General features: G+C 66.3%; 1 protein-coding gene across 4 annotated transcripts; it reads right to left on the bottom strand.

The window, feature by feature from the left end:
* Window positions 1-1,007: 1,007 nt before the first annotated feature.
* MAFK (MAF bZIP transcription factor K) lies at window positions 1,008-13,436 on the bottom strand. Of its 4 annotated transcripts, none has more exons than XM_080676415.1 (3): window positions 13,352-13,436; window positions 4,806-4,885; window positions 1,008-4,106 (listed from the first exon to the last, which is right to left on the bottom strand). In XM_080676415.1, the coding sequence occupies exons 2-3, from the start codon at window positions 4,839-4,841 to the stop codon at window positions 3,687-3,689; spliced, it is 456 nt and encodes a 151-aa protein (XP_080532541.1). In that variant the 5' UTR covers window positions 4,842-4,885; window positions 13,352-13,436; the 3' UTR covers window positions 1,008-3,686. The 4 variants fall into 4 exon arrangements, with proteins under 4 accessions (XP_080532541.1, XP_080532539.1, XP_080532542.1 ...); XM_080676413.1 differs by lacking the exon at window positions 13,352-13,436 and adding an exon at window positions 12,791-12,977; XM_080676416.1 differs by lacking the exon at window positions 13,352-13,436 and adding an exon at window positions 6,126-6,507.
* Window positions 13,437-14,065: the final 629 nt, after the last annotated feature.

Below are 14,065 nucleotides of genomic sequence, written 5' to 3'. Positions count from 1 at the left end.
AGTGCAGCCGGGGCTGCCAGTCTTTTTTTTTTTTAATATATTTTATTGATTTTTTACAGAGAGGAAGGGAGAGGGATAGAGAGTTAGAAACATCGATGAGAGAGAAACATCGATCAGCTGCCTCCTGCACACCCCCCACCGGGGATGTGCCCGCAACCAAGGTACATGCCCTTGACCAGAATCGAACCCGGGACCCTTCAGTCCCCAGGCCGACGCTCTATCCACTGAGCCAAACCGGCTAGGGCCGGGGCTCCGAGTCTTGGTCCACCCTGTATCTGGGTGTCCAGCGGGTGGGTGGGAGCCGGAGGGGGGAAGGTGCAGGGGGGGGCAGCGGCACAGGCGCCCGAGAGCCTACAGGCAGGAGGCCCAGTGGGCACCACCCCGCGACCCCCTCCCACCCCTCCGGCCGCCTGCTCCCGTGTCACCAGGGAATGGGGCAGAGGTGCCAAGTCCCAGACTCCTCAGACAGCCTGGCCAGCGGTGTCCACAGTGGGTGGGGCCTTCCCTGCGCCTGGGACGGGACTCCAGCGGCCGCCTCCCTGGGCCCAGCCGGCTCCTGAGAAGATAGGCCGGGCCGCCCCTGCGCCCGCTGCAAAGTCCCCCCGGACTTCTCGCGGCCTCTGCAGCTGGCGGCCCCGTGCTGCGCCACCCACGTCTCAGTCAGCGGTTGGGAAGCGGGCTTGGCACTCCCGGAGGGAGAGGTGCCGGCCACGCGGGGGGCCTTCTGGAGGCTGCGGGCGGGCGGGGCAGGCTGCCAGGCCCCGCCATGAGCCAGGGGTGCTCCCCGCACGCCCCTGCGGCCCCGAGCTGCCCAGAGCTGTGTGCACAGGTTCTAAGAGGCCCAAGACACGCGTGGGCGGTAGGCTGTGCGGGGGGCAGGCTGCGGGCCGTGGGCAGGCTGTGCGCGGGGCAGGCTGTGCGGGGGGCCGCGGGCAGGCTGTGCGGGGCAGACACCAGCGCTGGGCTTGGTGCTCTGGAGGGGGAGGAGGCTGGCATTTGCCAAGCACCTGGCCAGACCGCATGCACTTCCTCTTCGCGACAGCGGGAGGCGGCCCGGCCCAGAGAGGCTGAGCCACCTGCCGGGTCACAGCGGCAGAGACCATCCTCTCCTGTCCTGGCCCCGCGACACCTGTCGTGGGCAGAACCAAGTCCAGCCATGAGGACAAAGCCCGTGCTGGGCTCCTGCCCGCAGGTGAGGGGACCACGGGGCGTCACGGGGGGGCCTCGGGCCCTGCCTCCCAGTGGGGGGCCTGCAGTGGCCACAGGCAGGAGCGGCTTGTCTTGGCCTCTGTTCTCACCTGTAAGGTGGCCCCAGCGGTCCACGGAGAGGGCCTGGGGGGCGGGAGCCCCGCGGGGAGCCAGGGCCTGCGCCTCCGCAGCCTACACGCACAGGCTCCAGCTCCAGCTCCAGCCCCAGAGGCTCCCGAGGAGCAGCCTGGGCCGCGCCCCCCAGGGATGGTTGCCGGGAGTCTGCTCAGCTGGGAAGCGTCTGTGGTTGCCATTGACAAGCTCAGGGTGACAGCGGCCACTGCTGAGGCTGCGTCCGTGGACGGGCCCCTGGCCAGGGCAGGTGGGACCCTCGGAACCCTGCCCACCAGCCAGGGAGTGAGCCTGCTGCCCCTCCCCCCAGGGCCGCCTGACATGGGACCAGGCAGCTCGGGAGACCCGCTCACGGCGGCACCCAATTTGGGTGAAGGGAAGTGGGGGGACCACCAAGCACACAGCGAGACACACCTGAAACGAGAAAAGTCTTTATTGCAAAGGTACAAAAGCGTCCGGCAGCGATGTACAGCAATAAATTAGGCGGTGGCTGTGGGCGGCGGCGCAGGGCACGCCCGCAGGAACGGGGCCACGAGGGTCTTCTCAATAATTTACGTTGGGGCAGAAGCAGCACAAAAATAAATATTGAAATGAAATTGCTGAGCGCTGAGGCGAGGGGGTGAGCTTGCACAGAGCCTGCCCTGCGGAAGGCAGGTGCCCGCGGAAGATTCTGGTCTGTAGCACAGGGCCTCGCCTCTCCTCTTAAATAAAAGTCCATATATTAAATGTGACAGTGACGTTCAATAACCGGAAAGGAAAAGCATGAGGGACACGCCAGGCCTCCTTCCGTGACCCCTGTCCCCGGGGGAGGGGGTAGCCACCTCTGTCCCGCGGGACCGGGCATTCTGGGAACCCAGCGGCCGCCGAGCAGGACACCCCGCAGAGGGCAGCGGGAAGACGGGGGTGGTGGGCAGAGCTCCAACCTGGACACTCGGCCTGCAGCCCGGCTGTACACTTACAGTATCAAACAGGAAAAGGTACAAAATCCGACGATAAAATGTGTATAGAACTTTATATATATATATATATATATACTTCTCTTTTAAATACTCCCAGGTCCTTACTGATATCCAATGTGGATTACCTACCACAGCTATGGCATCGACAGCTCCTCACCCCGGCTTCGCTCTGGGGCCGCTCGCCCAGCCCCCCGCTGCCCCCAGGACAGGACGCAGCCGCGGGCCAGCCAGTCACTGTCCTCCCGTGACAGACGTGACAGACGCAGCCAGTACGCGGCCCCTCCTCCAGGCAGCAGGCACCCTGCGGGGCCGGGGGCTTCACAGCTTGCTGGTCTTCCTGGGCGGGGTCTGGAGCCCAGGCTCGGGGCCACCCAGCCTCTTCCCAGGACGGGCAGGACAGGGCGGCACCTGCAGCAGCGCTGAGGGTGGGAAGCCCCAGCAGAGGTCACCGAGGTCACCCGTGGCTCCGAGGAGAAGGGTGTAGGTGATGATTAAGCACCAAGGTTGCAGGGTCCCGTCCTCTCTGTGCAGACACCATGCAGGCGCCCCACCTTCCAGCCTGTGCCACCTCCTGCACCCCACCTGTCACCCTGCTCTCCCCTCCTCTGGCAGCAGGAACCAGGCGCAGCCCAGCTCCACCTCCAACTCCCACAGCTAAGCAGCCCCCCTGCAGCCAACCCGTGCCACCCTGAGCTCCCCTTCCACTCCCGCCCCACCCCACCCCCGGCTTCACCGGCTCAGGCTCTGCGGGTGGCGGCAGGGCTAGAGGGCTGCAGCTGGGAGCTGGGGACCTCTCTCGTCACCCCGACACAGGGACACTTTGCAACACGCATGCAACACTCCACATGGACCCCCCAGTGATGCCTGTAAGCAGCCGCTGCTCCAAGCCCCGGAGCTGCTGGCCGCACGCACAGCCTTCCTTCGCCCGCTGCCCGGCACAGGGCTCGGCCGCGGCCACGGGGCATGTGGACCAAGACCAAGGGTTCCTCCTGGGACAGCAGGGCCGCCCGGGCAGTGGGGCTCCAGGCCACAGCAGGGACAGAGGCTGCCGCGGCCGACAGCTGCTGAGGCTGGAGGTGGGCAGGGCCCTCGGGCCTCAGGCCAGGAGCCTCCAAGACCTTCCCCACCCCCGACTCCCCGGGAGACAGACCCTAAAGCGACAGCCTGGAGAGCGGGTGACCGAGGGCGGCCAGTGCGTGTGCGTGTGAGTGTGCGCGTGTGGGCACATGTGGGCGCGTGCAGGAAGGTGTGCGGCACACAGCTTCACGGACCCTCCTCCCCACCCAGCCCCACGGGAGCCCTGTGGACGCTGCACGTGGACTTGGTGTCGGGGATCTGCCCCCATGGACCCTCGGACGGCACGAGGGACGTGCCCAGCGCCCCTGCCCCCGGCGCCCGGCCACGGCACTAGGAGGCGGCCGAGAAGGGCACGGAGGGGGATTTGACGATGGTGATGACGCTGGTGGTGGCCACCTTGGAGGGCGTGACGGGCCCGCGGGCCACGGTGCGCGCGAAGGTCTGCAGCGCCTCGTACTTGGAGCGCAGCGCGTCCAGCTCCAGCCGCATGCTGGCGTTCTCCGAGGCCAGCTTCTCCACCTCCCGCTGCAGCGCCACCCGCTGCCGCTCCAGCTCCTCCTTCTGCGTCACCCGCTTGATGCGGCAGCTGGCGGCGTAGCCGCGGTTCTTGAGCGTGCGGCGTCGCTGCTTGAGCCGCACCACCTCCTCCTTGGACAGGCCCCGCAGGTGCTGGTTCAGCTCCCGCACCGACATGGACACCAGCTCATCGTCGCTGAGCACCGGGGCGTTCTCGCCCGCCTCCTTCTTGACCTGCAGGCCAGGGCACAGGTCAGCACCGGGCCCCAGAGGCCGGCTCGGCAGACGGGGGTCCCAGCAGCCCCTCTCCCACCAGAGGTCACTCAAGGTGCACACAGATGGCCATAACCCGGCTACACGGCCACGCACACTGCAAGGCCACAGCCCAGGTGGGTGCTGCCCTGTGACCCTCCAGTGCCTGGAGCAGGACTGACACAGGCAGGTGGGTGACAGGAGAGCTGGGAGGGACAGCCCACAAGTGCACGGAGATCCCGTGGGCTCCCGGGACCAGAGACAGAGGCCCGAGGGCACAGCCAGCCTCCAGCTGAGAGGGAGTCAGAGCAGACCCACCCCGCGCACACCGGGGCCCACCGCCCCCTCGAAGGGGTCCTCCTCCTGGACCTGAGGGCTGGCACCTCCTGAGGCCACAGCCCTGGGACAGAGCCTCCTTCCTCGCAGAGGGCGGGCACAGACGGGTGCAGACGGCCTGGGGCTGCCCCTCTCACCCCGCTTACATTTTTTTTAAAATATATTTTTATTGATTTCTGAGAGGAGGGGAGAGGGAGAGAGAAACATCAATGATGAGAGAGAATCATTGATCGGCTGCCTCCTGCACGTCCCCTATTGGGGATCAAGCCCGCAGCCAGGCACGTGCCCCTGACCGGAATCGAACCTGGGGCCCACTGAGCCACACCGGCAGGGGCCCCCGCTCACCTTTAATGCCTTGTTCGGTTTGGGATTAGTCGTCATAACCTGGGCACCGTCACCCGCACAGAACTGCCTGGAAATCGTAACTGAAAAGCAGAGAACAGAGGCCACACGGTCAGGTCCTGCTGGGCGCGGGCCGCCCGTGCTGCCACCGGTGACCGAGCAGGGCCATCCCGACAGCGGAGAGGCCCCGAGGAGGTTCAGCTCACCCTCCCTCTGCCCAGTTGCAGCGCCCCGAAAGCCCGGCGGGCCCCCGCCCATCCCGCGGGGCTCCCCCAGGGCAGGCTCCTGGCCTAGGCGGTGTGGGGCCCCAGGGACCAGGTGGATGGCCAGGCACGCCTTCCACTCCAGCGACAGCCCGCGGAGCTCCTCTCCTCCCCCCACCCCACCCCGATGCAAGAGCGCCAGCCCCCGGGGTGACCGCCAGGCGGAGCAGAGGTGCTTCCTGCGGACTCTCCTGCTGCACCTGTGAGTACAGGACGCCACGTTTAGGGGCCCAAGTGCACAGAGTACGGGCTCCCGAGAGTGACCACACCTGGCACCTGCGGAGCCACCAGCCTCGGGGCAGCACCTGCCCGGCAGGAGCCTGTTATCCCAGGGGAAGGCCCCCCAGGGGAAGGGAGGCGCCCCCCCCCCCCCCGCTGGCCTACCTCTGCCAAGGGCTCTGCAGCTGTGACATCACCGCCTCTCCCTGGGCTGCCCCTGGCCCTGGCCTGGCTCGGAGGGTGTGCAGGGCGCCTAGGCCAGCCCGGGGCAGGTGGGAGCGGGGAGCCGCTGCCCTGGGAGCACACCGCCCTTCTGGCGGGAGCTGTCCCCGCCACCGCCAGCCCCCGCCCTTCTAGTGTTTGCGTCTGCATTGTGTCACACATTCTAATCATTCATGAAAAAGCCAGCCAAGCATCCCAAGCATGACTCCCCTCTGATAGTTGCCATGGCGACCTTGGGAAGTAGCCAACCCCTGATGGTTGTCATGGAAACAGAGAAGCCCACAGCAACAATGGCTTTGGGGCAACAGTGCAGACACCACAGGCTGTGGGGCAGTAAACTCACCCCTGTGCCCTGTGGCAGGGGCAAGGGGGGGGGGGGACGGGCACCAGGCTTGCTGGTGGGCTGTGCTGCCAGCTCGCAGGACCCGGCCCACTGGGCCTCCTGACACCAGACAAGTAGAGGGGGCACCAGAGACATGAGGGTCCTCGGGCCCTGAAGCTGCATCACAGCCTCCATCTCAAGCAAGACTCCACCACCCTCCCTCAGCCGAAGCCCAGGACCCTCCCGCAGCACCCCTGGGCCCCCCACCCTCCCACCCCCCTCTCACCACCCCCTCACCACCAGAGGCCGAAAACTCAACCCAGGCCTCAGCACCCAAGCCTGCAGGCCCCGCCACCGTCCAGGGGGCCCTCTCCCGGGGGCCTCGAAGGGGAGGAGAGCAGGTCAGGCTGGGGCAGCTGGCGTTCCGGGCTCCCCGGGCCCTCACGTGGTTACACACGTGTGCCCAAGACGACGGGCCGCCGTTTGGAGAGATCCCGGCAGAGAGCTCAGAGCTGCTTCCGACAGTGGCGTGACCCTGGCACCTGGGGTGGCCAGCTGGTGCCCCCCGGGCCCGCCCCCTCCGTGCTGGGGTCCGAGCGCGCTGGAGAGCCGGGGGGCTGTGGGAAACTTCCACGCCATCGCCATCATCGCCATCGAGGAGGGTGGCGGTGTCCGGGCTCCGTCCCAGCCAGCGCGTCATGAGGGCCAGGGCCGCCAGGCATAGCTGTGTGGTGAGTCACCGGCTGTTTACAGAGCAGCTCACATTCCCACAGACCGGCCCCACCCCGAGGGGAAACGGAAGGCCGGCCAAGGACTTGCCTGGAGCACCCCGACGGGGACGCTGTGTCCAGAGCCAGCTCGGCCAGGGCATTCGCAGGGCAGAGCCCGGGGCAGGGCCTCCTCGGCACCCACCTGCCCACCACGGGGTCTGTGCTGGGACTCGGGGACAGAACCAGGATGCACACAGGATGGGCTTCAGCCCCTCCCCTGCAAGCAGGCCCCAGGGGGGTCACTCCCCCCCACACCCACCAAGTCAAGGTCCCTGGGCCTCTGGGGACCAGGACCCAGGCAAGGAGCCCCAGCAGAGACAGGAGGGTGGCTCAGGGTCCCCCACCTGGGGCCTGGCCTCGGCTCCTGTCTTTAGCTCACAGACCTTCTGTTCAAGGAGCAGCGGGCCCGAGAGCGGGTGCGTGTAAATGTAGGGGCGACGGGTGATCACCGAGCCTTGGAACTGCCCAGAAACCTGCTCCTCTGGGGTTCTCCATCTCCTTCTGAAAACGAGGGCCCCAGGGTGCTGTCCCAAAGGCCTCAGCTGGGCAGGCGGGTGACACCAGGAGGCCCCGCCTGGGCTCTGCCCTCTGCACCAGGCTTCCGCCTGCACCTGGACCTCTGAGGAGCCAGGGGCCAAGGGGGGACCGGGAGCCCAGGCAGCAGCAGACACGCCCACGGCCCCAGGCGTCTCAGACCCGGCTCTGCCTGCTCCCCATCCACTGGGTCTTCCCCAGCTGCTGGGGTCTCGGCACCCTGCCCCAGCGCCGCGGGCCACCAGCGTCAGGGCTGCGTGTACCCCAACACCACCAGGACCCAGCGCTGACCCGGTCACGCCAACATGAGGAACACTGCTTTGTAAGGAGGTTTGGAGAACAGCCCTGTAACACAGCTGCTTTCACACTGTCTACACTAGGTGTGTGACCCCCGAGCCGGGCCCCAGCAGGCAGCAAGAACCGTTCCAAGACGCGGGCACCCAGCGGGTGAGACTGCAGCCTTGGGCAGCCTGGCACCTGCGGAGCCCACGGCCCCACCACCATGGCCTGACGCCGGCGTCCCCGCATCGGCACTGGTCGGCACCAAACACCGGACATGCCGCCCTCACGGCTTCCCGCGAGGGCGCTCCAGGCCCAGCCCTCGAGCAACAAAACTCACACCCAGACCCCAGCGCCAGGCGGGCCCAGGCTGCCGCCGGGTGGACCCAGCACCGCTTGAGGGACAGCCACAGGCTCACCTCCCACCCCACCAGGCCCCGGTCCGGAGTGTGCCGGCAGCACCTGTCCCTCGGCACTGCCTCGGCGACTACTTTTCTAACTCGGGACTGGCTCTCGAGCCAAAGCCAGGAGCCTCACCCTGAGGCACATGACAGGCGAACAGGGAAGCCACTTCCTCCAGAGGGGACGCACTGGCGGCCGAGAGGGTCCGCGTCCTCGGTGACCGCAGCTTGGAGTCAAGGAGGGACCGGCGACCCCCCTTCCAGCCCCAGAACAGGGCAGGGCGGCTTCACCGAGAATGCCGGATTCCGTCCCGGGCACCGAGCTGGCAGGGCAGCGAGCGCAGGCCCCACAGCCAAGCGCTGTCCTGCTGGTGGGCAGGAGGCAGGGGCGCTGAGGCCAGGGTCTGGGACCCTCGGTCACTTTCCTCTCCAGCTCCCAGCACACCCCGGCTGCTGGCCCACGGCCTCCTTCCCTCGGCGCCGGGGCTGTGGCCCTTCGCGTGCGCTGGCTTGCTCTGGGCTGGACCCAGGTTCCGGCCATCAGTGAAGGCACGGGGAGCAGCCCTGGGCTCAGCCAGCCAGGCAGAAGAGGAGGTGTGGACCTTGGGAGGTGCTGATTCTTACCCAGACTGACTCCCGCCCAGCCTGGGGGTGAGCCTCGGGTGGGTGGCACGGGTGGGCTCTCAACACTTCCCTCGGGTGGAGTGAAGGGACGCTGGGTGCTGCCCATCAGCCCTCCCAGCAAACCTGATAAAGACATGTCTCCACTCCGTTCTCCCGGCTTGGGGTAGGGGGGCGGGGGGGGGGGGTTGGGGGAGGTCCTGGCAGGGCAGGGGCAGCAGGGAGACAGGGAGGGAGGAAAGGGGTTCCTTGCTAGGGGAGCAGCCCCGACTCCAGGCAGCAAAGCAGCAGCTGACTCACCCGACCACCCTGAGGTGGCCACCTCTGCTCTGGGGACCCTTTCACAAGTGGCCCAATGCCACACACCCATGTCACCCAGCTGCAGACGGCACCACACGCCCATGTCACCCAGCTGCAGACAGTGCCCAGAGCCAGGAGGGCTCCCACCGTCCCGGCCACTTGGACGCCAGGCACTGATGTCCTGAGCCAGCCCCCATCAGTGGGGCGCGTTCCAGAGCCTTGCTGGGCACCCCACCAGCCCGGCCCACACCCAGCTTGCAGGCTGGCCCTGGCCGGCTGCCCTCTAGCAAGGCATGACTGTCTCGGGCTTGGAGGACGTCTGGTCACCTTGCCTTTGCAGTTCGGGGAAGCTGTGTCATCCTGGCTACTCTAGAGGTGACTAAGGCAGTTCCAGCTGATGCAGGCTGAACGCCACACCCCAGCCAGCCATGTCCTGGACCCTGCTCTCCTCACCCAGCTTCAGCCCGCTGCTCCCCCCACAGCTCTGGGTGGTCCTCCAGGCCCCCGGCGGCTCTGTCCTCTCCCAGCCCCTCCTCCGCTGCCCAGGGATGGCCCCCGGGGAACCGGAGGCCCACACGTCCAGCAGGCCCCCGTCCTGCATCCGCAGCTCAGGTGACAACCCACCACATTTTCACCCAGAAATCGCCCACAGGGCCACCCCTCTCCACTCGCAAACCCTGGCCTGTGGCTTCAGCCCGCCTCCCTGCTCTGGCCCAGCTGTCCCCCAGCTTCCCTGTCTGGACCCTGACCTCAGTCCCACAAATGCAGCCCCCCAGCCAGGCAGATGGATGCCATCCCTGCTCGCCATCCTTCTAGAGCTCTCCCCTGCCCGGGCCACCTGCCGCAGACCATGCCTCCACCTCTGGCTTCTTGAGAGCCCCCCACAATCTGCACTGGCTCCCAACTTCTCCCCTATCGCCCCTGCCCTCCCTGCAGTCGGTGGGCACCCTCTCCCCGAGCACACATACTGGCTGCGCCCAAGGCCTGCCCCCTCACACCTACACCTGCCCACCCACCTGGAAGACGAGGTTTGCTGCATAAGCAGGTGTGTCAGCACTGCCCTGAGGGAGGGGCCTGGAGGGCGGCTTCCACCCAATACGTGCCCGGCACCCAAACAGGCAGCGCAGGAGAGCAGGCAGGTGCCGGGCCAGGGTGCCCAGGCTGGGCTCCATCTAAGACGAGGTGAGTGTGTGTGAATGTGTGTGTATGAGTGACTGTGTAAGAGCTGTCCCCGCCACCAGTGTGCATGAGTGACTGTGTGTGAGTGACTGTATATCTATGACTGAGTGTGTGTGACTGTGTGTATATTAGTGACTGTGTAAGAGTGTGCATGAGTGACTGTGTGTGTGTGTGAATGTGTGTATATTAGTGACTGTGTAAGAGTGTACATGAGTGACTGTGTGTGACTGTATGTCTATGACTGAGTGTGTGTAAATGTGTGTGTATGAGTGACTGTGTGTGTATATTAGTGACTGTATGCGTATATTAGTGACTGCGTGCATGAGTGACTGTGTGTGACTGTATGCGTATGACTGTGTGAATGTGTATATTAGTGACTATGTAAGAGTGTGCATGAGTGACTGTGTGAGTGTGTGACTATATGTCTATGACTGTGTGTGAATGTGTGTATGAGTGACTGTGTGTGTGACTGTATGCGTATATTAGTGACTGCGTGCATGAGTGACTGTGTGTGTGACTGTATGTCTATGATTGTGTGTGAATGTGTGTGTATGAGTGACTGTGTATATTAGTGACTGTGTAAGAGTGCATGAGTGACTGTGTGTGTGTGAGACTGTATGTCTATGACTGAGTGTGTGTGAATGTGTGTATGTGTGACTGTGTATATATTAGTGACTATGTGCATGAGTGACTGTTTGTGTGTGACTGTATGCGTATGACTGTGTGAATGTGTGTATGTGTGATTGACTGTGTGCATGAGTGACTGTGTGTGTGACTGTATGCGTATGACTGACTGTGTGAATGTGTGTATGTGTGATTGACTGTGTGCATGAGTGACTGTGTGTGTGACTGTATGCGTATGACTGAGTGTGTGTGTGTGACTGTGTATTTACTGTGTGATCTTGCCCTAAAATTCTAGTTTTAAGCTGACACTTGGACTTCCTGAAGCTGTAAGAAAGGGGAAGCATGACGAGTGTGTGATTATGAAAAGCAAAAGTAAATAGCGAAGGGAGCCACGTACCTTCCGCTGGCGGGGCACGGAGGGGGGTGGGGCAGAGAGGCGGGGCAAGAGGGGTGGGGGTGGGGCAGAGAGGCGGCAGAGGTGAGTCACTGTTTACTGCGTGGAGCAGCCCGCGGGGCACTCCCAGCTGGCAGGGCGGCACTTCCCCGTGGACCTGACCGACACCCAAGTCCACTCCGGAACCTTTAGACTTGGCCAGCCAGGCCACGGGCAGGGCTGCTCCCCGCCGCCGGGGAGACTGTCAACAAACTCCCCACGGGAGCCCCAGAGCCCCGGAGCGAAGGCTGCACGGCTGTGGGCACAGAATGGTGCCCGGGGCGCCCGCTCCGCACTCAATGAGGCCCGTTCCCCAGCCGGCCGGGGCCTCGCAACTCCCAGTTCCAGCACCGCCTGGAGGGTGGGCGATGCTGGTCCCTGGAAGTCAGCCGTGTTCTCCCACAAACGCAATGCCCCCCCCCCCCCAGCCCCGCTTTGTGTTTTCGGTCAATAAACGCTTTCTTCTGAAATGAGAGTCCAGCTTCGGTTACAAAGGCAGGTCCCCTCTACCTCGGGGTTACCTGGGCCCTCAGGGACGGGCTTCCAAAGCGGCTCAGCTGCCCACAGCGCAACAGGTGCAGGTGCGTCCCACCCTCCAGCCGCTTCCCGGCCCCGCCCACCCGCTTAGGGAACTCGGGGAAAAGCTCCATCCTCCGGCCGCACTCAGCTAACCCCCGGGGCGGTCACTACAGCGAGACCTTTATCCACAACGGGCTGCCCCCAAGCCGGGGGAACCCACCGACTCTACCGCCCTGGGTGGGGCGTGCGCCCGGCCGAGAGGTGGCTGGTGGTGGTCAGCTGGTGAAGGAACGCTGAGGCGGAAGATCCCGAGTGTGCTAGCCGCCGCGAGAGGAGAGCCGAGCGACAGGGAAACAAGGGCGTCATCATGAACCCGCAGAGAGCGAGCGAGCGCCGCCAGGGCGCAGGGCAGGTGTCCAGGCCGGGAAGACTCCACCTCGGCGTGGGAATCCGATGGGGTCAGGGCAACGGGTTGCTTCCAGGAGTCAAACAGCTCCGGTCCCCTCCCCTGCCCTGCCCTCCCCTCCCCTCCGAGGCTCCGGCGGGGGGCAGGCTGACACTGTCCTTCGGTCCTAAACTCAGCAGAACCACAGAAGGACGCGCACGCAGGAGAGACACTCGTTCACAGAGGAGAACAACGACACGCGCCACGGGGTTTGGGGGAAGCCACACGTGCGCCCGCAGTCACCCTCCCCACCCAAGGCTCCTCCACCAAGGCCTCCCTCCGGGGAACCCCGGGCAGGTCAGCTGCTCAGAACGTGACCTCGGTCGGCGAGTCCCCTGCTCCTTCCCCTTCCGATCCCCATCTCAGCGGCGGCCGCGGTGGGAAGGGGCCGCGGGGGGCCGGCCGGACAGCACGCGGGGAGGTGCCCCGGGACCCGAGGCCGAGTGGCCCTGTGCGACCACGCGCTCCCTGCACGTGGCGGGTTATTTTCGCCAGCGCCTTCCCGCCTCGGAGCCGGTCTCTTTAGGCGAAATACGGACAGGTGGAGAGGGAGGGGGAGTGGAGACACGCGGGCACCCCGCCCCGCCCTCCCCGGGAACCCAGTCCCCCGGCTCCCGCACGGGGCGGAGGCGCGCGCTCCCCGGCCCCAAGAAGAAAGGAAGGCGATCGGGTCTAAGGGCCGGGAAAACACCCCGCCCGCGGACTCGCTCGGGCAGCACACCTGGCGGCAGGTGCTCGGGCCGGCGGGGGCTCCGGTCCCGCGCAACTTTGCCCAGAGTCCCAGGCGGCCCTGACTCGGCGGCGGGCCGCCCCCACCGCGCCCCCGGCCCACACAGCCCCGCCCGGCCGCCCCTCACCTGGCGTCGCGCGGGGACCGCGGGGGCGCGGCCGACTCCTCGCGGGCACGCGCTCTCCTCCCGCTCGCGCTCACTCTCGCGCTCCCCCTGGGCCGCCGCCCCCGCCGCGCGCTCCGGCTCCGACTTCACGAAGAACAACAAGTCCCCCCCGCCGCCCGCCGCCAGCGCGCTCGCCCGCCCGGCTGCCCAGCATCTGACACCGCTTCCGGGATCAGCGTCAGCGCGCGTCACGCCGCCCCGCCCACCGCGCACCCCCAACACAGCGCGCGCCATAGCCCCGCCCACTTAGCCCCGCCCATCGCGCGCCACCATCCAGATCGCGCGCCATAGCCCCGCCCTCTAGGCCCCGCCCACCGGGCCCCACATCGCCCCGCCCACCTCCCGGCAACGTCCCGCCCGCCTCCTCCCGGGCCCGGGTCCTCCCACCGAGGCGCGTGGGACCCGCCGGGGGTCGCCCCTCCGCAGCCCGCATATTCCCGGCGTGGGAGCTGGCCGGCCGCCGCTCCTCCAGCGCCCCGGTGCCGCCCCTGTGTCCACCTGTGCAGGGCGAGCAGGATGCACCTGTGTTGCAGGTGTGGCGGTGCGCCCGTCCCGCATGCTGGCAGCTCCGCACGTGGCGCAGGCGTTCTGAGCCGGGAGCACCCCTTTCAGCCCTTTCACCCCTGGAGCGCGTTCTCTCGGCCCGGAGATGGGAGGGGCTGGCTCCTGTCTGGACCCCATATCCCTATTCCCTGGGGGCCCCACCGCCCGGCCCTGGGCTCAGAGTCTGGGGCTACCCTGCTGTCCCCGGGACCCCAGCACAGTGCTGTGGACGTCGCAACCATGGCAAAGTCCCCCGGGTTTACCACAAGAGGGGCTGGGCCGGGTGTGCGCAGGGGCACCCGGACCTCTGCCTGCACCCAGGCCGCCCACGAAGGAGGAAAGCGCGCCCGGACGCCCCTCCTGACCGACACCCCCATCTGGCTTTTGATCCCGTTTTTTTACCAACACATGGGTAAAGACAACTACTTGTCTGCAGGAGAGCCAGCAACGTGACATGCTGATAAATGGTGGTGTGACGCACAGCTTCCCTGTCCAGGCTGCAAGACCGAGGCCTGGGAACAGTCCCACCTGAGCCCCAGCTGATGGCGCCGCCACCACCACCACCGGCAGGGCACAGGCCCACCGAGGCAGGCCCTGGGGAGGGGCAGCCTCCTCCGCTGCAGCGGGAGGACAAAGCTGGCTAGGTGACCTACCCCGTCACATGGCCGGGCCCTCATCAGCGCTGGGGTGGGA

The sequence above is a fragment of the Plecotus auritus genome (genome assembly GCF_963455305.1).
Source record: "Plecotus auritus genome assembly, chromosome: 6".
Taxonomy (NCBI): domain Eukaryota; kingdom Metazoa; phylum Chordata; class Mammalia; order Chiroptera; family Vespertilionidae; genus Plecotus; species Plecotus auritus.
This window is presented reverse-complemented; position numbering and strand designations above follow the sequence as displayed.